This window comes from Artemia sp. Qi Xiang Cuo, chromosome 13 (assembly GCF_049724085.1).
Source record: "Artemia sp. Qi Xiang Cuo chromosome 13, ASM4972408v1, whole genome shotgun sequence".
Classification (NCBI taxonomy): Eukaryota; Metazoa; Arthropoda; class Branchiopoda; order Anostraca; family Artemiidae; genus Artemia; species Artemia sp. Qi Xiang Cuo.
In genome coordinates, this window is record NC_142806.1 from 10697318 (window position 1) to 10721133 (window position 23816).

The 23816-nt window shown below is 36.2% G+C and overlaps 1 protein-coding gene across 1 annotated transcript in view; it reads left to right on the top strand.

The window, feature by feature from the left end:
• The window catches only part of LOC148944938 (uncharacterized), a 23465-nt gene extending 735 nt beyond the window's left edge, over positions 1–22730 (top strand). Inside the window, exons 2-4 of the mRNA XM_089098901.1 lie at positions 674–844; positions 14974–15144; positions 22315–22730. Of these exons, the coding sequence (XP_088955027.1) occupies positions 674–844; positions 14974–15144; positions 22315–22700 (728 nt within the window). The 3' untranslated portion in view covers positions 22701–22730. The remainder of the gene's footprint in view (positions 1–673; positions 845–14973; positions 15145–22314) is intronic.
• Positions 22731–23816: the final 1086 nt, after the last annotated feature.

The following is a 23816-nucleotide window of genomic DNA, read 5'->3' on the forward strand; positions in this document are numbered from 1 at the left end:
ATAGATGATTCTAAAACATAAACTTAGCATGGGATATTGATTGTAATGTTATCTTCTCTTCCTAGTTCTAGCTTTTTAAAATAATCTGAAGAATTAAAAATGTTTCAAAATATTTTCAATGGTGTGACCTGAGGTGTCGCAGATACTCATTTTTACAACATTTGACGTGCATTGTGTCTTTTGATTTAGTTCATTCTGTCCCACAACATGGCCTGAAATTTTCTGACTTTGTTTCAGTTTAATACCAAATATTTTAGCTGAAACAATGCATACCTATAGCCCTTTTCCAAAAGGCCCTGGTGTTGAATCATTTTGAGGAAATGGCTATATGAATAATTTTACTCGGATATATTTCTGGGGGAATGCAGCCAAATGGGGCTTGGGAAGTGTGGCTGGTTGATCTATGGCTGTTGATGCATAGGACACTTGAAATTTATTTGAAAGAGCCACCCCCAAAGTTTCAGCGATAACTTATTCCATACGAAATGGTCTGGGGAAAAAAGCATATGAAAACTATGCATTGAGCATGTAAAACACCCAGCGCCATCTTGCTGCTTATTATTATTATCAATTCTCGTGACTAATTTTTAATAGAAAAAAAAATAGTTGGATTTGTTTGATGAGCTTTACTGTTTAATTTTTGTTTGTCAACTTCATTTATATTTTGTTTTAGAAGTTGAAGATGCTTTGCCAAGTCACAATGAGGAGGTCTTAGCAATTCCAAATCTTTTTTTGTGTCCTAAACGTGAAGATGTTCCCTTAGGTAATTTCCCTGGCTTTTCAGGACCTTGTAAACTTCAACCTGACACCCAAGAATCTTGCGCCACATCTTTTAACAGTCAAGGTATATCACAAAAATTTCTTTTTATTAGAATTAAATATATTACATTATAGGCTGTGGTAAAAACTGGGACGGACAAGTGCACTAAATACTATGAATTTAGACTACTCTTAAGATGGAAGTTTTTTCTTGGCTTATTCTATTGTTCTAAATGCTAAACTGTTTTTGTAGGTCTAGGAGGAATGTTTCAAATAGTCACTTGAAAGAAATTTCACGAAGGGTAGTTTCTACAACCTAGAAAATAAAGTTTATAACCAAAGCATTTATATTTCTTTATAAATCAAGATTTAAGTTTGTTTATTATCATCATGAATTATTGATAATACATTTTGAATTTAAAACAAGCAAAAACTGATTGAAATGCTTAATGGAAGTTTTAATACATTTTATAATGGTTTTAATATAAATCTAATATTTACTTTTGCTAAAAGTCCTAGACTCAAACAAAAATACAGGATTAATTTTGTTGAGTTAGAGTCAACAAAATGTAGTTCCAGCTAGCTCCTTTTATTTGTTTGTTTATAAACGTTTTATATTTCCTGCAATGTAAAATGAGTCATATTAGACTTATGTGATCACTAAGAAAGTCAGGCATGAATTTCTAGGAACTTTAATGAAAAAAAGAAACCTTAGACAAGCCTAATATAAAATTGATAAATATGCTCATTAATGGAATAAAATAGATGAAAAATAAGCCTTAAAGTGTATAATTTCTTCATATTATCATCATTTATGTTAGTTTTTCATCTTCTAAGCCATTTTCGTGGGAATCTTGGCTCCCAGACCTTATGAAGGAGATTACAATTTGCTTTGCCAAAAGGTAAAATCATCTCGTTGTTAATGAGAAAAAAAATCTTTTTATGGAAAACTCTCTAACTGGAATGAAGACAATTAGGAAAGCATTGCATGTTAACAATTCTGTTATCAGGCCGTCATCTCTCCCCTTCAGTCCCTTCACTTCTGTCGATTGAAGGAAGAATCTTAGAGTTGGAGCTATAGGATTAAGATGTGTTTACTTCCTATTTAGATAATATTGGTAAAACTGCAGCTTCTTCTGTAAGTCTTTCTTTTGTATTATCACGCCATGAAATCAAGAAGAACCTCACATTTTCTTCAGTTCAAAGACAAGCGACAATGAGAAACAGTATATTCCTTGCCGTGCCGGGGCCTGGCCCATAGCATCAATAAGAGGCTCACATCGTCTGTGGATATAAGACAAGGGACAAAGAGAATCAATATTTACAAGCCTAGCCCATGGTCGTGCTTGGGTCTGACCTAAAAATTGGCTACATATTTTATTTTTCTCAAAACTTTTATATGGACATTCCTGGCCACAAATGATCCAAATAGATCAAGGCTTTATGGAAGAATCGTGAAATTTCTAAATAAACAATTAATTAACAATTTTAGTGTTTGCAATTAACAGAATTGAATGTATTCAAGCCTCTCGCTTTGCTATTTTTAATAGCGTTATTAGTTTCCTGTTATTTTTATATTTGTATTCTGTTTCTGATTTTTTTTTTATTTTTTTTTATGTGAGCATAATTACTGTTTTTATATGCGACTGAGAATATCTTGTCTTAGAATTTTATGTTTGGCCTGTCCCTTTTTTTAGGAGTTGAGGATACTTCATCAAGTATTGCCAATACGCTCTTGGAAACTTCAAATTCTAATAGTTGCGTTCATAGAAAAAAGAGTGGAAAAAACTATGAGTGCGATATATGCGATAAAAGATTCAACAGGCATGGGCAATTGAAAAGACATCAAAGAATTCATACAGGAAAAAAACCGTTTAAATGTGATGTGTGTCAGAAAAGGTTTTCTCAATCACACGATTTGAAGACACATCAAAGAGTGCATACAGGCGAAAAACCGTTTAAATGTAATGCGTGCACAAAGTGTTTTTCTCAATCAGCTAATTTGAATGCACATCAAAGAATACATACAGGAAAAAAACCGTTTAAATGTGTTTTATGCCAAAAGAGCTTTTCTCAGCTGAGCGGTTTGAAAACACATCAAAGACTTCATACAGGTGAGAAACCTTTTAAATGTGATGTGTGCAAAAAATGTTTTTCTCAATCATCCAATTTGAATGACCACCAAAAAGTGCATAAGAAAGCATGTTTCATTTAAGCCAAATCTGAACAGTCATCTTACAGCCCATTCTAGGAAAAAAAACCGGTTAGTTTGTAGTTTACAATAACAAATTGTTACATAATAGTGATTTTCCCAGACAAAAATAAATACTCAATGAAGAATTAATTCTGTTCCATGCAAATAAAACGTAATATTTTCATGTAATTTATTTGTTGAATAAATTTAAGGTTTGTAATTTGTATTTCAGTTCCTTTCCTTTTTGTATAGGGTATATATAAGTGCTGTTAGTAAATACCGCCATCTAGTTATCTAGGGTTAATTTAAATATGAAATTTAGTATTAAATAGATGTGGAGGATAGTTGCACTGAAATGATCATCGTCTGAAGCTCAAGTTTATTGATAGATGTCTTTTCACTTCAAAATTGTTTCTATCATAGGCAGTGCGATTGCGCTCCCTAAGTAAAGAACGATGTTGGCACAATGTATTCTTTATTATTTTTTTTTTCTTTAGACCAGGACACTTCATATCGGCGTTGTCGTAGAAACTTGAAAAACGGCTCATTTGATTGGAAATTGGAGTGACTTGTATCCTTTTTAATAGTCGAAAGGGATTGGAAGGCAACTAACACCCCTTCCACGCCCATCATTTCCCCAAACACATCCAATCAAAATTTTGAGTTGGCCATTTTGTTTTGCGTAGTTGATTTCCACTTAGAAATTATGTTTTAAAGGAGGACACTCTCCCACAGCCCTCAGGGCAAGGGTTGTAAGCTATGTCTGGGGGGCATATAAGGTTCTTATAAAAAGTGCTGTCGTAGCAACTTCAAAAAAGTTCGATTTTTTTTTCAAAGGGCTAGTGCCCTAATAATAGTCGAAAGTGATTGGAGGTTCCCCCAAACACATCCAATCAAAATTTTGAGATAGCCATTTTGTTCAACGTAGTTGAGAGTTCTAGAAATTAGGTATTTGAGGATGGAAACTCCCCCACAGCCCTCAGCGGCAGTTATGCCCTGGGGGCATATAAGGTTTTTTTTATAGAAAGCGTTGTCGTAGAAACTTCAAAAAGGGCTCATTTGACTGGAAATTGAAATTGCTAGTGTCCTTTTTAATAGTCGAAAGGGATTGGAAGGCAGCTAACAGCCCTTCCACGCCCACCATTTATCCAAACACATCCAATCAAAATTTTTAGATAGCCATTTTGTTCAAAGTAGTTGAAAGGTCTGGAAATTATATCTTTGAGGATGACACTCCCCCACAGCCCTCAAGGTTGTAAGTTATGCCTTTGGGCATATAAGGTTTTTATGGAAAGCGCTGTCGTAGAAACTTCAAAAAAGGCTTATTCGAATGGAAATTGAAAGGGCTAGTGCCCTTTTTAATAGTCGAAAATGATCGGAGGGCAACTAGCCTCCCTCTCACGCCCACCATTTCCCCAAACACATCCAATCAAAATTTTGAGATAGCCATTTTGTTCAACGTAGTTGAAAGTTCTGGAAAATAGTTCTTTGAGGATGAAAACTCCTCCACAGCCCTCAGGGCAAGGATGGTAAGTTATGTCCTGGGGGCATATACGGTTTTTATAGAAAGTATTGTCGTAGAAACTTCAAAAAGGGCTCATTTGATTGTAAATTGAAATGGCTAGCGTCCTTTTTAATTGTCGAAAGCGATTGGAAGACAACTAACACCCCTTCCACGGCCACCATTTATCCAAACACATCCGATCAAAATTTTGAGATAGGCATTTTGTTCAAAGTAGTTGAAAGGTCCGGAAATTATATATTTTAGGATGGCACTCCCCCACAGCCCTCAGGGTTGTAAGTTATGCCCTTGGGGCATATAAGGTTTTTATTGAAAGCTTTGTCGTAGAAACTTGAAAAAGGGCACATTCGATTGGAAATTCAAAGAGCTAGTGCCCTTCAAAATGGCTAGCGTCCTTTTTAATTGTCGAAAGCGATTGGAAGTAAACTAACACCCCTTCCACGGCCACCATTTATCCAAACACATCCAATCAAAATTTTTGAGATAGCCATTTTGTTCAACGTAGTTGAAAGTCCTGGAAATTAGTTTTTTGAGGATGAAAACCCACACAGCCCTCAGGGCAAGGGTGGTAAGTTATGCCCTGGGGGCATAACTGTCGGCGGCCGACATCTTACCGGCGGCGCGCCGCCGACATCTTACCGGCGGCGCGGCGCGGCGTGCTGTTTTTGGCCCCGCCGCCGCTGGTCTTCCCTCATCAGCGCGGCGCCGGGGTCAATATATATGTATATATATATATATATACCTAACCTAACCTATATATATATATATATATATATATATATATATATATATATATATATATATATATATATATATATATATATATATATATATATATATATATATATATATATATATATATATATATATATATATATATATATATATATATATGCTTTAATATGCTTTAACTATACGCTTTATGCATATTTTATGCTTTATAAATTTCGTTTTTTGGGCCTTCAAACATAAATTATATTATATAAATAACGGTTTCGTTGGAAACTCAACAATCTTATTTATGCTATGCATGACACTTGTTTGAACAGACAGAAGGGGTTTAAACAGACAAAAGGGGCAAACCTCCCAAGCTTTGACAAATTCAATCTCACTTTTGGGCTCCTTCCTTATCAAAAGGGACTTTCTTAGGATTTTTTCTATCGAACTAAAACCCATAGAGACAGTATCAGATGTAAGTGATCTTCAACTTAGCCTACATACCAAGGAGAAAATCAGGCAGCTGTACTATGCTTTACCTCCATCCTCCCTTTCCTAATGTGCAAATGTATGGCCCAAATTATATATTTCCAATGCATCCTACCTCCTGACACTTGTTTTTCTAGTTCTTGTTTTTTCATAGTTGATTCACTTTACAGATACATGGTATGAAGTAAGAGAGACCGATTGACAGAACAAATGGGAAATATAAAATTTCACCAACAAATTTCCACATTAGGAAGATTGGGGGTAAAGTAGAGCTAAGGCTGTGTGTAAAATGTGTTAGCTATAATTATTCTACAAATTATGAAACATTAATTGTTTTTTATATGTGCTTCTTTCTCTAGGCTTATACCAAATCAAACATTCTATACCCAGAGAAAAATAACAGCAAGCTAAAATCTATATACATAAGCATATGTTATTTAACTATGCCTTTCTAGTGCCTAACTATGACCCTTCATTAGGGCTGGTCAATATTGATAAGAAATGAGTGACAGACAACATGGAATTTATATGGTCATCAGGAACTTGATACAGGCTACAAAGAGTAAAAAGAACTGGGATGTATAATTGGAGTTAAAAGATAGGTGATTATTTTCTAGTGTTTAAAAACCAAATAATGCCTTAAGATATAATCAAAATGTACTGTGTTAATGCTAATTATCGATTTAGCATTTCAGCAGTATTCCAACAACGACTGAGGGTATTATGTTCAAACTTTCGGGGCTACTATTGCTCTTAAAATTTAACCGAATCAAAATAGCGTAACTGTATCCAAGCTTTCAAAGAAAGTAAACAGATTTGTTTGTGAATGGTATCAAATTTTCTATTTCAGGTCAACTAGAGGAGGTATGAAACTAAATTAAACACTGCTATTTGTGTCCAGATTTTTAAAAGGTTGTATGTTGTTAAAAACTGCTGAAAACTTTTCTCCAGATTACAAATAGCAGGCCAAACTATAAAGTCTTAAAAAAACGAAAAAAATTCAAAGTATTATGTTCTTTCTCCCTGCAAAGACTATGCCAATTCAAAAAGGAGGGTGGCCGTGGGAGGGGGACTAGTTGCCCTCCAATCACTTTCGACTAATAAAAAGGGCATTAGCCCCTTAAAAAGGGCTCATTCGATTGGAAATTCAAAGGGCTAGTGCCCTTCTTAATAGTCGAAAGTGATTTGAGGGCAACAAACCCCCCTCTCACGCCCACCTTTTCCCCAAACACACCCAATCAACATTTTTAGATAGCCATTTTGTTCAACGTTGTTAAAAGTTTTAGAAATTAGGTCTTTGACGATGATAACCCCCTCAGAGTCCTCGGGGCAAGGATTGTAATTTATGCTCTGGGGGAATATAAGGTTTTTATAGATTATTATGTTGTAGAAACTTCAAAAAGGGCTCATTCGATTGGAAATTAGAAGGGCTTGTGCCCTTTTTAATAGTCGAAAGTGAATGGAGGATAACTAACATCAATCTCACACCCACCATTTCCCCAAACACATCCAATGAAAATTTTGAGATAGCCATTTTGTCGACGTAGTTAAAAAGTCCGGAAATTATGTTTTTGGGGATGACACTCCCCCCACAGCCCTCAGGGCAAGGGTTGTAAGTTATATCCTGGGGGCATATGGTTTTTATATAAGGCGTTGTCGTAGAAACTTCAGAAAGGAATCATTCGATTGGAAATTGAAAGGGCTAGTGCCCTTTTCAATAGTCGAAAGAGATTGGAGGGCACATAACCCCCCTCTCACGCCCACCATTTCCCCAAACACATCCAATCGAAATTTGGGATAGCCATTTTGTTCAACGTAGTTGAAAGGTCGCAAATTATGAGGATAACAACCCCCTCACAGCCCCCAGGGCAAGGGTTGTAAGTTATGCCCTGGGGCATATAAGTTATTTATACAAAACGTTGTCGTAGAAACTTCAAAAAGTGTTCATTCGATTGGAAATTGAAAGGCCTAGTGCCCTTTTTAAAAATCGGAAGTGATTGAGGGCAACTAACACCCCTCTCACGCCCACCATTTCCTCAAACACATCCAATCAAATTTTGAGATAACAATTTTCTTCAACGTAGTTGCAAGTTCTGGAAATTAGGTCTTTGAGGTTGACAACCCCTCCCAACCGTCAGGGCAAGGGTTGTAAGTTATGCCCTGGGGGCATATAAGGTTTTTATTGAAAGCGTTGTCGTAAAAACTTCAAAAGGGCTCATTCGATTGTAAATAGAAAGGACTAGTGCCTTTTTTTAATAGTCGAAAGTGATTGGAGAGCAACCAACGCCCCTCTCACGCCCACCATTTCCCCAAACACATCCAATCAAAATTTTTAGATAGTTATTTTGTTTAACGGAGTTGAAAGTTCTGGAAATTAGGTCTTTGAGGGTTACAACCCCCTCACAGCCGTCAGGGCAAGGGTTGTAATTTATGCTCTGGGGGCATATAAGGTGTTTATAGAAAGCGTTGTCGTAGAAACTCAAAAAGGGCTCATTCGATTGGAAATTGAAAGGGCTAGTGCCTTTTTTAATAGTCGAAAGTGATTGGAAGGCTTGACATTTTAATAGTAAAGATCGATGTGGGTACAATGCATTATTATTTATTATTATTATTTTTTTACACCAGGGCACTTTGTATCGAAGGAGCTGTCGTAGGAACTTCGAAAAGGGCTCATTCGATTGAAAATAGAAGGGGCTAATGCCCTTTTTATTAGTCGAAAGTAATTGAAGGGCAACCAGTCCCCCTCCCACGCCCACCCTCCTTTTTGAATTGGCATAGTCTTTGCAGGGAGAAAGAACATAATACTTTGAATTTTTTTCGTTTTTTTAAGACTTTATAGTTTGGCCTGCTATTTGTAATCTGGAGAAAAGTTTTCAGCAGTTTTTAACAACATACAACCTTTTAAAAATCTGGACACAAATAGCAGTGTTTAATTTAGTTTCATACCTCCTCTAGTTGACCTGAAATAGAAAATTTGATACCATTCACAAACAAATCTGTTTACTTTCTTTGAAAGCTTGGATACAGTTACGCTATTTTGATTCGGTTAAATTTTAAGAGCAATAGTAGCCCCGAAAGTTTGAACATAATACCCTCAGTCGTTGTTGGAATACTGCTGAAATGCTAAATCGATAATTAGCATTAACACAGTACATTTTGATTATATCTTAAGGCATTATTTGGTTTTTAAACACTAGAAAATAATCACCTATCTTTTAACTCCAATTATACATCCCAGTTCTTTTTACTCTTTGTAGCCTGTATCAAGTTCCTGATGACCATATAAATTCCATGTTGTCTGTCACTCATTTCTTATCAATATTGACCAGCCCTAATGAAGGGTCATAGTTAGGCACTAGAAAGGCATAGTTAAATAACATATGCTTATGTATATAGATTTTAGCTTGCTGTTATTTTTCTCTGGGTATAGAATGTTTGATTTGGTATAAGCCTAGAGAAAGAAGCACATATAAAAAACAATTAATGTTTCATAATTTGTAGAATAATTATAGCTAACACATTTTACACACAGCCTTAGCTCTACTTTACCCCCAATCTTCCTAATGTGGAAATTTGTTGGTGAAATTTTATATTTCCCATTTGTTCTGTCAATCGGTCTCTCTTACTTCATACCATGTATCTGTAAAGTGAATCAACTATGAAAAAACAAGAACTAGAAAAACAAGTGTCAGGAGGTAGGATGCATTGGAAATATATAATTTGGGCCATACATTTGCACATTAGGAAAGGGAGGATGGAGGTAAAGCATAGTACAGCTGCCTGATTTTCTCCTTGGTATGTAGGCTAAGTTGAAGATCACTTACATCTGATACTGTCTCTATGGGTTTTAGTTCGATAGAAAAAATCCTAAGAAAGTCCCTTTTGATAAGGAAGGAGCCCAAAAGTGAGATTGAATTTGTCAAAGCTTGGGAGGTTTGCCCCTTTTGTCTGTTTAAACCCCTTCTGTCTGTTCAAACAAGTGTCATGCATAGCATAAATAAGATTGTTGAGTTTCCAACGAAACCGTTATTTATATAATATAATTTATGTTTGAAGGCCCAAAAAACGAAATTTATAAAGCATAAAATATGCATAAAGCGTATAGTTAAAGCATATTAAAGCATATATATATATATATATATATATATATATATATATATATATATATATATATATATATATATATATATATATATATATATATATATATATATATATATATATATATATATATATATATATATATATATATATATATATAGGTTAGGTTAGGTATATATATATATATATACATATATATTGACCCCGGCGCCGCGCCGATGAGGGAAGACCGGCGGCGGCAGGGCAAAAAACAGCACGCCGCACCGCGCCGCCGGTAAGACGCCGGGGACGCGCTGCCGGTAAGATGTCGGCGGCGCGCCGCCGGCGCGATCAATGTTGACCGCAAACATTAATGTTTTTATCAGTCTTTCTGAAATCACAGCTTAAATTTACAACAGATTCGAGCCTACTCGTGAGTTCAAAAATTTACAAGTCGCTGGCTGGAAACTGGTCTTCTTCGTTATTCATCAAGAGAAGTAGAAATCTGGTAGAAACGAAATGGATGTGGCGTTTCAGAACCCTTGTATAATACGAGTAGTTTAAGTATCTATTAGCTATGTATTCTTTACATAAATAATTATCAAAATTAGTAGTTTTTTTTCATCAAGCATTAATGCATACAAAACTTCAAATACCGTATCACAAAATTCGCCAGTTATCTGGGTGAAAACTTTGAATATAAATTTGAACTTAGAAGCTTAATTTTTTAATAATGCCATTTGCCTATTTATTTTTTTTAACATTTAAAACATTTTAAATGGGCGACTTTGATTTTTTTTGTTTTTTTTTTTTTTTTTTGCTCTTTTGGATTCCTAATAAACCTTCTTGTATTAAAAACTGGTTTTTAGTTACAATTTAAAAAAATGCATTTTAAATTTTTTTGGCTTCTTTATAGAATATATGCCATGTAGGCTAAGGCTGAACTGCTGCTTTTTTATCACTTTTGGATGGTCTTTCGGATATTATTCATTTTTTCTTTTGGGGATTCATTCCAAATTATAAACTGATAAATACCTAATATCAGTCAAATTATAAACTGCATCTAAAAGGAGTAAATTTATCAAATTGAAAAATACATGATGAACACTTCAATTACAATGACACAAAAAAACACTTAATAGTTAATTCGCTATGAAGAAAAATGAAGTGCCAGCTATTTTCTTAGGTAAAAAATGAAAAGCTCACCCGTTTTAAGTGTAATTAAATGAAATAATATGCAGACTGAAGTAGCTCCAGGAAGATGCTGAAATGTTCATCCTAGTTCGTCACTTTTAATCCAAGCAAAGTGTTAGGAGACTTAGAATCATTTATTGAGTTTAAGCTTTGATTTCCAAATGCTCACAAAAATTACCAAATTTAAGAAAGTCGCAACAATAAGTCACCTGTGGTCAAAATACTTAGACTCCTCTTTGATCCCCACCCAGGCTCAAAGCTTCTGCTATGGTCATTTCCAGGGAAATCTCTAAAGAGTTTCTTTTTAAAATAGCTTTCAAGCGTAGTTATGGGTATTTAGACTTTTTTGCTTTTCTTCAAAGCTTTGAAAAAAGTGTTATAATATTCCAAATGTTACATTTTTGCATATTTTTGGTAATCATTTGTGGGGTGATTGAATTTTCTAAACCAATGTAGATACGTAAGAACGTTGCAACATCTAGTACCCTGAGGTCATAAGACTGTCAAAGACTCCTCCTTGAATCTCCCAAATTGAAAGTTTTTATTATGACCTGGCCTTTTAATGTAACTTGGGCACCGGACCAAGGGCGCCATTGTTACTCGAGCGCAACGTTAGGTGGGGATGTCGATATCGCTTTCGCCACACCAATTCGTTTGAGTGTGAATCTGCCTGGTACATATGAATGAATGTTTTCGAAGTAAACCCGTTTCATCAATAGGAAAAAAAACCGGATTGGACGCATATGTCCCTTTCACTTTGGACGATAAAACCATGCAAGTGCTGTATCAAGTATAACTCACGAAAATCTTGTTAATTATGTCAACTTTTCAACTTTTTGGTATCCTTGCTTTCAATAAAGCTTTCTTTCAAAAAAGAATCGAGGTATTATCATTTAAATATGATAGCTCAATACCCCCCTCCCCCCCCTCTGGATACCACCTTGATAGGATGCCGTCTCTGCTTTAAATTAAAAAAAAATGAACTTTTTGGGATCCCTGCTTTCAATAAATAAAATTTCGAGCTATTATCATTTAAATATAATACCTCCCTACCCCCCCCCTCTGGATACCACCGTGATAGGATACCGTCTCAGTTTTCATTAGAAAAATAATTTACTGAATAATTGACAAGGTCACTATATGGTTCAAACAAACACGCAAAATAACGTTAAAAAGCTTAGTGTTCCTTGAAAAAAATTGAGGGTATGAGTAAAGGGTACAAAGACAACAACAAAAATGTCGAAATTATTCAGATATACCTCAAATTATTGGAAAACTGAGTGATAGATTCGCCATGGCATTTCATAAGATCCAAAGAATCTAATTAAAAGGGAGCACACACAAAAGCCAAATAAGGCCAGTAGCCTATGAGAAATCGCAAAATACCCAAGACAATGAACAAGTCCTAATGGGGGGCCCTGGGTCTATCAAAATATTTCAATGGTTTTGCAGGGAATTTGATATCATTTTCATCTGTCTTCACTTTAAATGAAAAAAATAATTATTGTTTTGGCATCCCTGCTTTCAATAAAAAAAAATTAGGTATTATCATTTAAAAATGATAGCCCCCTATCCCCCTCCCATATAGGCAATAATTTACAATTTATTTATCAATCATATTTTTGGGGTAACTTCTGGTTCAATCTTTAATTCCCCAACCTTGTACATAGCTTAGTCTATAGCTAAATTTTGTCTCAACCGAAGGCTGTTTTTTTTTTTGGGGGGGGGGGTAAAAATTTTCCAGAAAGAATATTTTATTTTCTATCAGGTGTTCAATAATTGAGTCTTAAACATTAAGAAAATCTTATCTAAAAAAAGCCAAAAAAAAAAAAAAAATCTGCAAACTTACAATTCAGCTGTAGAAACAATCTGTCGGCAGTCAATTTAAAAATCCAACAAAAGGCTGAAGCTGTATAGTAGTGAATGCGTTCTATAATTCTATTCAGCTTGAAAATAAAATTATTGGCTACAAATGATGTAAGAAATAGCGATTGGGAAACTGCATTTGAAATGGTTTAAACTCATTTCATAAAGATGATACTTAAAGCTTGTACCTTAATCTACTTTTCTACATAATTTCCGTGAATATTGAGGCACTTGTCATAACGTGGCACCGGTTTTTGAATACCCTCCTCATAAAATTCTGCCGCCAGACTTGTTAACCACTGTATCACAACTGTTTTGACTTCGTTATCGTCTTGAAGACGCTGACCACCCAGGTGTTTCTTCAAGTGCAGGAGAATATTGAGGAAACCAGTCGCATATTGATGAAATTGTAAAGCGTCTGTTTTCTCTCACCTTTTCTTCCACTTTCTGCGCCAAATCTTCTTTAAAGAGACTCTTCATTAAAGACCGAAGGACGTCCACTCCGTTCTTCATCATGCACATTTGTGCGGCCATCTTTAAATGCTCTCACCCATTTCCTTACCATTCCATCACTCATAATATTTTGTCCGTAAACTTGACAGATCTCACGACGAATATCGATTGGTTTTACGCCTTTAGCACCAAGAAATCGAATAACAGCCCGTACTTCAGATTCGGCGGGACTCACGATTGTCGGAGGCATCTTAAACACTCAGTAAACAACGTATACAATGAAGAATCAGACTGTAATGGCGTCAGTGCGTAGACAAGAGATGTAGATAACCAGCGCGCATGCACAGAACGCCAACCGTAGCGCTGCGGTGGCGGAATCGCAAAACGGTACTTACATAAGCATTTCTTGCATGATGTCATGCCTAGCATAAATAAGATTGCTGAGTTTCTAACACAATAGTTATTTATATAATATAATGTCTGTTGGAAGGACCAAAAAACGAAAATTTGCAGTTTCAGTTACTATAAACGATGATTCTTTGGAACCAAAACCTGAACTATCAAACGTGATAAGATGTGAAATTCGACAACCTGGACCATCAATTGCGACAATACCAATAGGGACTGCTAAAGCAGGCCACTGCTAAATTATCTAAAGTAATCAAAATCCAAAAACGTTTCAAAAATGAAAATGACGAGCAAAGACACGGGTTGTTAGAAGACATGCGAAAACGACAATTAGAAATTGTTAAAAATGAAAACGAAGAGCAAAGAAACACGTGGTTAGAAGACATACGACACCGAACAAATGAGGGAGTCAAAAATGAAAATAAAGAGCAGCGAGTCAATGAAAATCAACCTGGACAGAGAGAATCAAAACGTGTCAAAATTGAAAATGATAGGGATGATGATTGGGTTTGGGATTTCAGAATGGATAAAGTCATCAAAGGGCACAATGCCCTTTCGATAATCTGGTTTTGCCACGTGTCTTTTGACTTATTTTTACATCCCCTCTACTTTCCCGCAAAGATTCAGTTTAACACTTCATTGTGGTACGGGAATACTGTATGTATGCCATTTTAACAACCTGGATGGATAAAGACTATTTTCATTTTTTGTTGCAGTAGCAGTGGTAGTTGTGAAAGCCCTGAATTTCACTTGGATTCCGTAAGCCATTGATGAGAGCCGTTTCTGCATGATACTCATGTCGCAGATACTCATTTTTACAACATTTGACGTGCATTGTGTCTTTTGATTTAGTTCATTCTGTCGCACAACATGGTCTGAAATTTTCTGACTTTGTTTCAGTTTAATACCACATATTTTAGCTGAAATAATGCATACTTATAGCCCTTGGCCAAAAGGCCCTAGTGTTGAATCATTTTGGGGAAATGGCTATATGAATAATTTTACTCGGATATATTTCTGAGGGAATGCAGCCAAATGGGGATTGGGAAGTGTGGCTGGTTGATCTATGGCTGTTGATGCATAGGACACTGGAAATTCATTTTTTATTCGAAGGAGCTACCCCCAAAGTTTCAACGATAACTTATTCCATACGAAATGGTCTGGGGAAAAAAACATATGAAAATAATGCATTGAGCATGTAAAACACCCAGCGCCAAAAAATAGTTGGATTTGTTTGATGAGCTTTACTGTTTAAGTTTTGTTTGTCAACTTTATTTATATTTTGTTTTAGAAGTTGAAGATGCTTCGCCAAGTCACAATGAGGAGGTCTTAGCAATTCCAAATCTTTTTTTGTTTCCTAAACGTGAAGATGTTCCCTTAAGTAATTTTCCTGGCTTTTCAGGACCTTGTAAACTTCAACCTGACACCCAAGGATCTAGCGCCACATCTTTTAACAGTCAAGGTATATCACAAAAATTTCTTTTTATTAGAATTAAATATATTATATTATAGGTTATGGTAAAAACTGGGACGGACAAGTGCACTAAATACTATGAATTTAGACTACTCTTAAGATGGAAGTTTTTTCTTGTCTTATTCTATTGTTCTAAATGCTAAACAGTTTTTGTAGGTCTAGGAGAAATGTTTCAAATAGTCACTTGAAAGAAATTTCACGAAGGTTGGTTTCTACAACCTAGAAAATAAAGTTTATAACCAAAGCATTTATATTTCTTTATAAATCAAGACTTAAGTTTGTTTTTTATCATCATGAATTATTGATAATACATTTTGAATTTAAAACAAGCAAAAACTGATTGAAATGCTTAATGGAAGTTTTAATACATTTTATAATGGTTTTAATATAAATCTAGTATTTACTTTTGCTAAAAGTCCTAGACTCAAACAAAAATACAGGATTAATTTTGTTGAGTTAGAGTCAACAAAATGTAGTTCCAGCTAGCTCCTTTTATTTGTTTGTTTATAAACGTTTTATATTTCCTGCAATGTAAAATGAGTCATATTAGACTTATGTGATCACTAAGAAAGTCAGGCATGAATTTCTAGGAACTTTAATGATAAAAAGAAACCTTAGACAAGCCTAATATAAAATTGATGAATATGCTCATTAATGGAAAGAAATAGATGAAAAATAAGCCTGAAAGTGTATAATTTCTTCATATTATCATCATTTATGTTAGTTTTTCATCTTCTAAGCCATTTTCGTGGGAATCTCGACTCCCAGACCTTATGAAGGAGTTTACAATTTGCTTTGCCAAAAGGTAAAATCATCTCGTTGTTACATAAAAAAAAAATCTTTTTATGGAAAACTCTCTGACTGGAATGAAGACAATTAGGAAAGCATTGCATGTTAACAATTCTGTTATCAGGCCGTCATCTCTCCCCTTCAGTCCCTTCATTTCTTTGGATTGAAGGAAGAATCTTAGAATTAGAGCTATAGGATTAAGATGTGTTTACTTCCTATTTTGATAATATTGGTAAAACTGCAGCTTCTTCTGTAAGTCCTTCTTTTGTATTATCACGCCATGACATCAAGAAGAACCTCACATTTTCTTCAGTTCAAAGACAAGCGACAATGAGAATCAATATATTCCTTGCCGTGCCGGGGCCTGGCCCATAGCATCAATAAGAGGCTCACATCGTCCGTGGATATAAGACAAGGGACAAAGAGATTCAATATGTAAAAGCTTAACCCATGTTCGTGCTTGGGCCCGACCCATTCAATAAATGAATCTAACCATTTTAATAAATGTAATGCATGCACTAAGTGTTTTTCTCAATCAGCTAATTTGAATGCACATCAAAGAATACATACAGGAAAAAAACCGTTTAAATGTGTTTTATGCCAAAAGAGCTTTTCTCAGCTGAGCGGTTTGAAAACACATCAAAGACTGCATACAGGTGAGAAACCTTTTAAATGTGATGTGTGCAAAAAATGTTTTACTCAATCAACCAATTTGAATGACCACCAAAAAGTGCATAAGAAAGCATGTTTCATTTAAGCCGAATCTGAACTGTCATCTTACAGCCCATTCTAGAAAAAAAACCGGTTAGTTTGTAGTTTACAATAACAAATTGTTACATAATAGTGATTTTCCCAGACAAAAATAAATACTCAATGAAGAATTAATTCTGTTCCATGCAAATAAAACGTAATATATTCATGTAATTTATTTGTTGAATAAATTTAAGGTTTGTTTTTGTATTTCAGTTCCTTTCCTTTTTGTATAGGGTATATATAAGTGCTGTTAGTAAATACCGCCATCTAGTTATCTAGGGTTAATTTAAATATGAAATTTAGTATTAAATAGATGTGGAGGATAGTCGCACTGAAATGATCATCGTCTGAAGCTAAAGTTTATTGATATATGTCTTTTCACTACAATATTGTTTCGATCATAGGCAGTGCGATTGCGCTGCCTAAGTAAAGAACGATGTTGGCACAATGTATTCTTTATTATTTTTTTTTCTTTAGACCAGGACACTTCATATCGGCATTGTCGTAGAAACTTGAAAACGGGCTCATTTGATTGGAAATTGGAGTGACTTGTATCCTTTTTAATAGTCGAAAGTGATTTGAAAGCAACTAACACCCCTTCCACGCCCATCATTTCCCAAAACACATCCAATTAAAATTTTGAGATAGCCATTTTGTTCAGCGTAGTTGATTTCCACTTAGAAATTATGTCTTTGAGGAGGACACTCTCCCACAGCCCTCAGGGCAAGGGTTGTAAGTTGTGCCCTGGGGGCATATAAGGTTTTTATAAAAAGTGCTGTCGTAGCAACTTCAAAAAAGGGTAATTCGATTTTTTTTTTTCAAAGGGCTAGTGCCCTAATAATAGTTGAAATTGACTGGAGGTTCCCCCAAACACATCCAATCAAAATTTTGAGATAGCCATTTTGTTCAACGTAGTTGAAAGTTCTAGAAATTAGGTCTTTGAGGATGGAAACTCCCCCACAGCCCTCAGCGGCAGTTATGCCCTGGGGGCATATAAGGTTTTTTTTATAGAAAGCGTTGTCGTAGAAACTTCAAAAAGCGCTCATTTGACTGGAAATTGAAATTGCTAGTGTCCTTTTTAATAGTCGAAAGGGATTGGAAGGCAACTAACACCCCTTCCACGGCCATCATTTATCCAAACACATCCAATCAAAATTTTTAGATAGCCATTTTGTTCAAAGTAGTTGAAAGGTTGGGAAATTATATCTTTGAGGATGACACTCCCCCACAGCCCTCAAGGTTGTAAGTTATGCCTTTGGGCATATAAGGTTTTTATGGAAAGCGCTGTCGTAGAAACTTCAAAAAAGGCTTATTCGAATGGAAATTCAAAGGGCTAGTGCCCTTTTTAATATTCGAAAGTGATTGGAGGGAAACTAACCCCACCTTTTCCCCAAACACATCCAATCAAAATTTTGAGATAGCCATTTTGCTCAACGTAGTTGAAAGTCTGGAAATTAGGTCTTTGAGGATGAAAACTCCCCCACAGCCCTCAGGGCAAGGGTGGTAAGTTATGTCCTGGGGGCATATAAGGTTTTTACAGAAATCGTTGTCGTAGAAACTTCAAAAAGGGCTCATTTGATTGTAAATTGAAATGGCTAGCGTCCTTTTTAATTGTCGAAAGCGATTGGAAGACAACTAACACCCTTTCCACGGCCACCATTTATCCAAACACATCCGATCAAAATTTTGAGATAGCCATTTTGTTCAAAGTAGTTGAAAGGTCCGGAAATTATATCTTTTAGGATGGCACTCCCCCACAGCCCTCAGGGTTGTAAGTTATGCTCTGGGGGCATATATGATTTTTATTGAAAGTTTTGTCGTAGAAAGTTGAAAAAGGGCGCATTCGATTGGAAATTCAAAGGGCTAGTGCCCTTATTAATAGTCGAAAGTGATTTAAGGGAAACTATCCCCCTCTCACACCGACCTTTTCCCCAAACACATTCAATCAAAATTTTTAGATAGCCATTTTGTTCAATGTTATTAACAGTTTTAGGAATTATGTCTTTGAGGATGATAACCCCCTCAGAGCCCTCGGGGCAAGGGTTGTAAGTTATGCCCTGGGAGCATATAAGGTTTTTATAGATTATTATGTTGTAGAAACTTCAAAAAAGTCTTATTCGATTGGAAATTAGAAGGGTGTGTGCCCTTTTTAATAGTCGAAAGTGAATGGAGGATAACTATCATCCCTCTCACACCCACCATTTCCCCAAACACATCCAATCAAAATTTTCAGATAGCCATTTTGTCGACGTAGTTAAAAAGTCCGGAAATTATGTTTTTGGGGATGACACTCCCCCCACAGCCCACAGGGCAAGGGTTGTAAGTTATGTCCTGGGGGCATATAAGGTTTTTATTTATAGAAAGCGTTGTCGTAGAAACTTCAGAAAGGAATCATTCGATTGGAAACTGAAAGGGCTAGTGCCCTTTTCAATAGTCGAAAGTGATTGGAGGGCATGTAACCCCCCTCTCACGCCCACCATTTCCCCAAACACATCCAATCGAAATTTTATGATAGCCATTTTGTTCAACGTAGTTAGAAGGTCTGCAAATTATATCTGAGGATAACAACCCCCTCACAGCCCCCAGGCCAAGGTTGTAAGCTATGCCCTGGGGCATATAATGTATTTATAGAAAACGTTGTCGTAGAAACTTCAAAAAGGGTTCATTCGATTGGAAATTGAGAGGTCTAGTGCCCTTTTTAAAAGTTGGAAGTGATTGAGGACAACTAACCTCCCTCTGACGCCCACCATTTCCCCAAACACATCCAATCAAATTTCGAGATAACAATTTTCTTCAACGTAGTTGCAAGTTCTGGAAATTAAGTCTTTGAGGCTGACAACCCCCCCCCCCCACACACACACACACTCTCAGGGCAAGGGTTGTAAGTTATGCCCTGGGGGCATATAAGGTTTTTATTGAAAGCGCTGTCGTAGAAACTTCAAAAGGGCTCAATTGATTGGAAATTGAAAAGGCTAGTGCCTTTTTTAATAGTTGATAGTTATTGGAGAGCAACTAACGTCTCTCTCACGCCCACCATTTCCCCAGACACATCCAATCAAAATTTTGAGATAGCCATTTTGTTTAACGTAGTTGAAAGTTCTGGAGATTAGGTTTTTGAGGATGACAACCCCCTCACAGCCCTCAGGGCAAGGGTTGTAATTTATGCCCTGGGGGCATATAAGGTTTTTATAGAAAGTGTTGACGTAGAAACTCAAAAAGGGCTCATTCGATTAGAAATTGAAAGGGCTAGTGCCCTTATTAATAGTCGTAAGTGATTGGAAGGCTTGACATTTCAAGGAGGCACACTTGTGCCTCTATAAAGAGGCGACCCACCACAATGTTAAGCGATTTCAGGTCCTATAGGTCGCAGAGAGACGGCGGTAATCGCATTTTGTAGCCCAAGCTCAAACTAAGAAACTTGCAAAATTTCATCCTCCTCCGACTTTATCTTCATGGGGTAAACTGGGCCGGAAGTTTGGACCCTCCCACCACAGCCCCCTTTAACGTTGTCCGATTGGGCTGAAATTTAGAGGTTAAGCTTTCCTAGGGCCCGGGAGCTTATCCTCGAAATTTCAGCTCAATCCGATCACTCCTTCCCTGTTTTCAAAAAACCAAATGTAGCCACTTAAAATTCATCTCTTTTTTTTCTTAGCCACGCCTACAGGCCACAGTTGGCAACGGATCCGGTTGAATGAGGACTCAGTCGAAGCAGAATTCGACCTGTTAGGGCCTTTTGATATTTTCAGACCGAAAAAATTATCCCCCGAATTTACATTTACGAAAAACCTCGTTTTCCTATATTAGCCCATGTTAATTTTTCCCTCCACAACCCCCCTTTAACGTTGTTCTGATCGGGCTGAAATTTAGAGGATAAGCTTTCCTGGGGCCTGGGAGCTTATCGTCGAAATTTCAGCTCAATCTGATCACTCCTTCCCTGTTTTTCAAAAACCACATATCAAGATTTTTGGGAATTTGCTTGCGTCGAAAATACCTTCTATTTGCTAAACAACAATTACTATTGTGTTTGTATAGTCCAGCGGCTGAGACTTCAGACTTTCAGGTGGAAAACTCGGGTTCGATTCACCATCAGAGCAACTTTTTTATATACTTTGAAAAGAAACTCAGTTTCTTTTTTAAATTATTTGAAAAAAATTACGTTTTCTAAAGAGTTAAAGAGGCTGAGTTACAAGGTCGACCCTTAAAACGTACAGGGATTAGGAGGCACAGTTGGGGGGCTGTTAAAGAGGCTGAGTCACAAGTTCGAACCTTAAAACGTACAGGGATTAGGAGGCACCCTGTACGACGTGATTTGAGTATTCAGGAATTAAAAGCCTTAACACAAGAATGTTCAAGAGCGGGGGTTTGGGGGGCGGCAGCCCCCAACTTTAACTCCTGACACGATCAGCTAACAGTTAGTCAAGCAATAATAAGTAATAAACTGTACAAAAACGTGCAGAAATTATTTGAAAAAAACTACGTTTTCTAAAGAGTTAAAGAGGCTGAGTTACAAGGTCGAACCTTAAAACGTACAGGGATTAGGAGGCACAGTTGGGGGGCTACCACCCCCCAAACCCCCGCTTTCGCAGCCTTTAAATATAAAAAAAAATTTCTTTAAACTGAAAGTAAGGAGCGACATTAAAACTTAAAAAGAACAGAAATTATTCCGTATATGAAAGAGGCTGTGCCCTCCTCAACGCCTCGCTCTTTACGCTAAAGTTTTTATTGTTTAAAAAAAGAGTTGTGAGAAAGTCAAACTTTAGCGTAAAGAGCGAGGCGTTGAGGAGGGCACAGCCTCTTTCATATACGGAATAATTTCTGTTCTTTTTAAGTTTTAATGTCGCTCCTTACTTTCAGTTTAAAGAAATTTTTTTTATATTTAAAGGCTGCGAAAGCGGGGGTTTGGGGGTGGTAGCCCCCAACTGTGCCTCCTAATCCCTGTACGTTTTAAGGTTCGACCTTGTAACTCAGCCTCTTTAACTCTTTAGAAAACGTAGTTTTTTTCAAATAATTTATAGTAAGATCGATGTGGGTACAATGTATTATTCTTAATTATTATTTTTTTTACCAGGGCACTTTGTATCGAAGGAGTTGTCTTAGGAACTTCGTAAAGGGTTCATTCAAGGACAAGCGACAATGAGAATCAATATATTCCTTGCCGTGCCGGGGCCTGGCCCATAGCATCAATAAGAGGCTCACATCGTCTGTGGATATAAGACAAGCGACATAGAGATTCAATATGTAAAAGCTTAAGCCATGGTCGTGCTTAGGCCCGACCTAAAAATTGGCTACATAGTTTCTTTTTCTCAAAACTTTTATATTGACATTCCTGGCCACAAATGATCTAAATAGATCAAGGCTTTATGGAAGAATCGTGAAATTTCGAAATTAACAATTATTTAAAAATTTTAGTGTTTGCAATTAACAGAATTGAATGGATTCAAGACTCTCGCTTTTCTATTTTTAATAGCGTTATTAGTTTACTGTTATTTTTATATTTGTATTCTGTTTCTGATTTTTTTTTTTTTTTTTTTTTTACGTGAGCATCATTACTGTTTTTATATGCGACTGAGAATATCTTGTCTTAGCGTTTTATGTTTGGCCTGTCCCTTTTTTTAGGAGTTGAGGATACTTCATCAAGTATTGCCAATACGCTCTTGAATACTTCAAATTCTAATAGTTGCTTTCAAAGAAAAAAGAGTGGAAAAGACTATGAGTGTAATATATGCGATAAAAGATTTCACAGGCATTGGCAATTGGAAAGACATCAAAGAATTCATACAGGAAAAAAACCGTTTAAATCTGATGTGTGTCAGAAGAGGTTTTCTCAATCAAACAATTTGAAGACACATCAAAGACTGCATACAGGCGAGAAACCGTTTAAATGTAATGCCTGCACTAAGTGTTTTTCTCAATCAGCTAATTTGAATGCACATCAAAGAATACATACAGGAAAAAAACCGTTTAAATGTGTTTTAAAAATGGATTATAAAAATGGATTTTAATAAAATGGATTTATTGAAATGGCTAGTATCCTTTTTATAGTCGAAAGGGATTGGAAGGCAACTAGTACCCCTTCCACAGCCACCATTTATCCAAACACATCCAATCAAAATTTTGAGATAGCCATTTTGTTCAAAGTAGTTGAAAGGTCTGGAAATTATATCTTTGAGGATGACACTCCCCCACAGCCTTCAAGGTTGTAAGTTATGCATTTGGGCATATAAGGTTTTTATAGAAAGCGCTGTCGTAGAAACTTCAAAAAAGGCTCGTTTGATTGGAAATTCAAAGGGCTAGTGCCCTTTTTTATAGTCAAAAGTGATTGGAAGGCAATTTACCCCCCTCTCTCTCCTACCTTTTCCCCAAACACATCCCATCACAACTTTTAAATAGCCATTTTGTTCAACGTAGTTGAAAATCCAGGAAATTAGGTCTTTGAGGATGACAACCCCCCACAGCCCTCAGGGCAAGGGTTTTAAGTTATGCCCTGGGGGCTAATAAGGTTTTTATAGAAAACGTTGTCGTAGAAACTTCAAAAAGGGCTCTTTTGATTGTAAATTGAAATGGCTAGTGTCCTTTTTAATTGTTAAAAGTGATTGGAAGGCAACTAACACCCCTTCCACGGCCACCATTTATCCAAACACATCCAATCAAAATTTTAAGATAGACATTTTGTTCAAAGTAGTTGAAAGGTCCGGAAATTATATCTTTGAGGATGACACTCCCCTACAGCCCTCAGGGTAAGGGTTGTAAGTTACGTTCTGGGGGCATATAAGGTTTTTATTGAAAGTCTTGTCGTAGAAAGTTGAAAAAGGGCACATTCGATTGGAAATTCAAAGGGCTAGTGTCCTTTTTAATAGTCGAAAGTGATTTGAGGGCAACTAACCCCCTGCTCACGCCCTCCTTTTCCCCAAACACATCCAATCAAAATTTTTAGATAGCCCTTTTGTTCAACGCTATTAAAAGTTTTAGAAATTAGGTCTTTGAGGATGATAATCCCCTCAGAGTCCTTGGGGCAAGGGTTGTAAGTTATGCCCTGGGAGCATATAAGGTTTTTATAGATTATTATGTTGTAGAAACTTCAAAAAGGGCTCATTCGATTGGAAATTAGAAGGACTTAT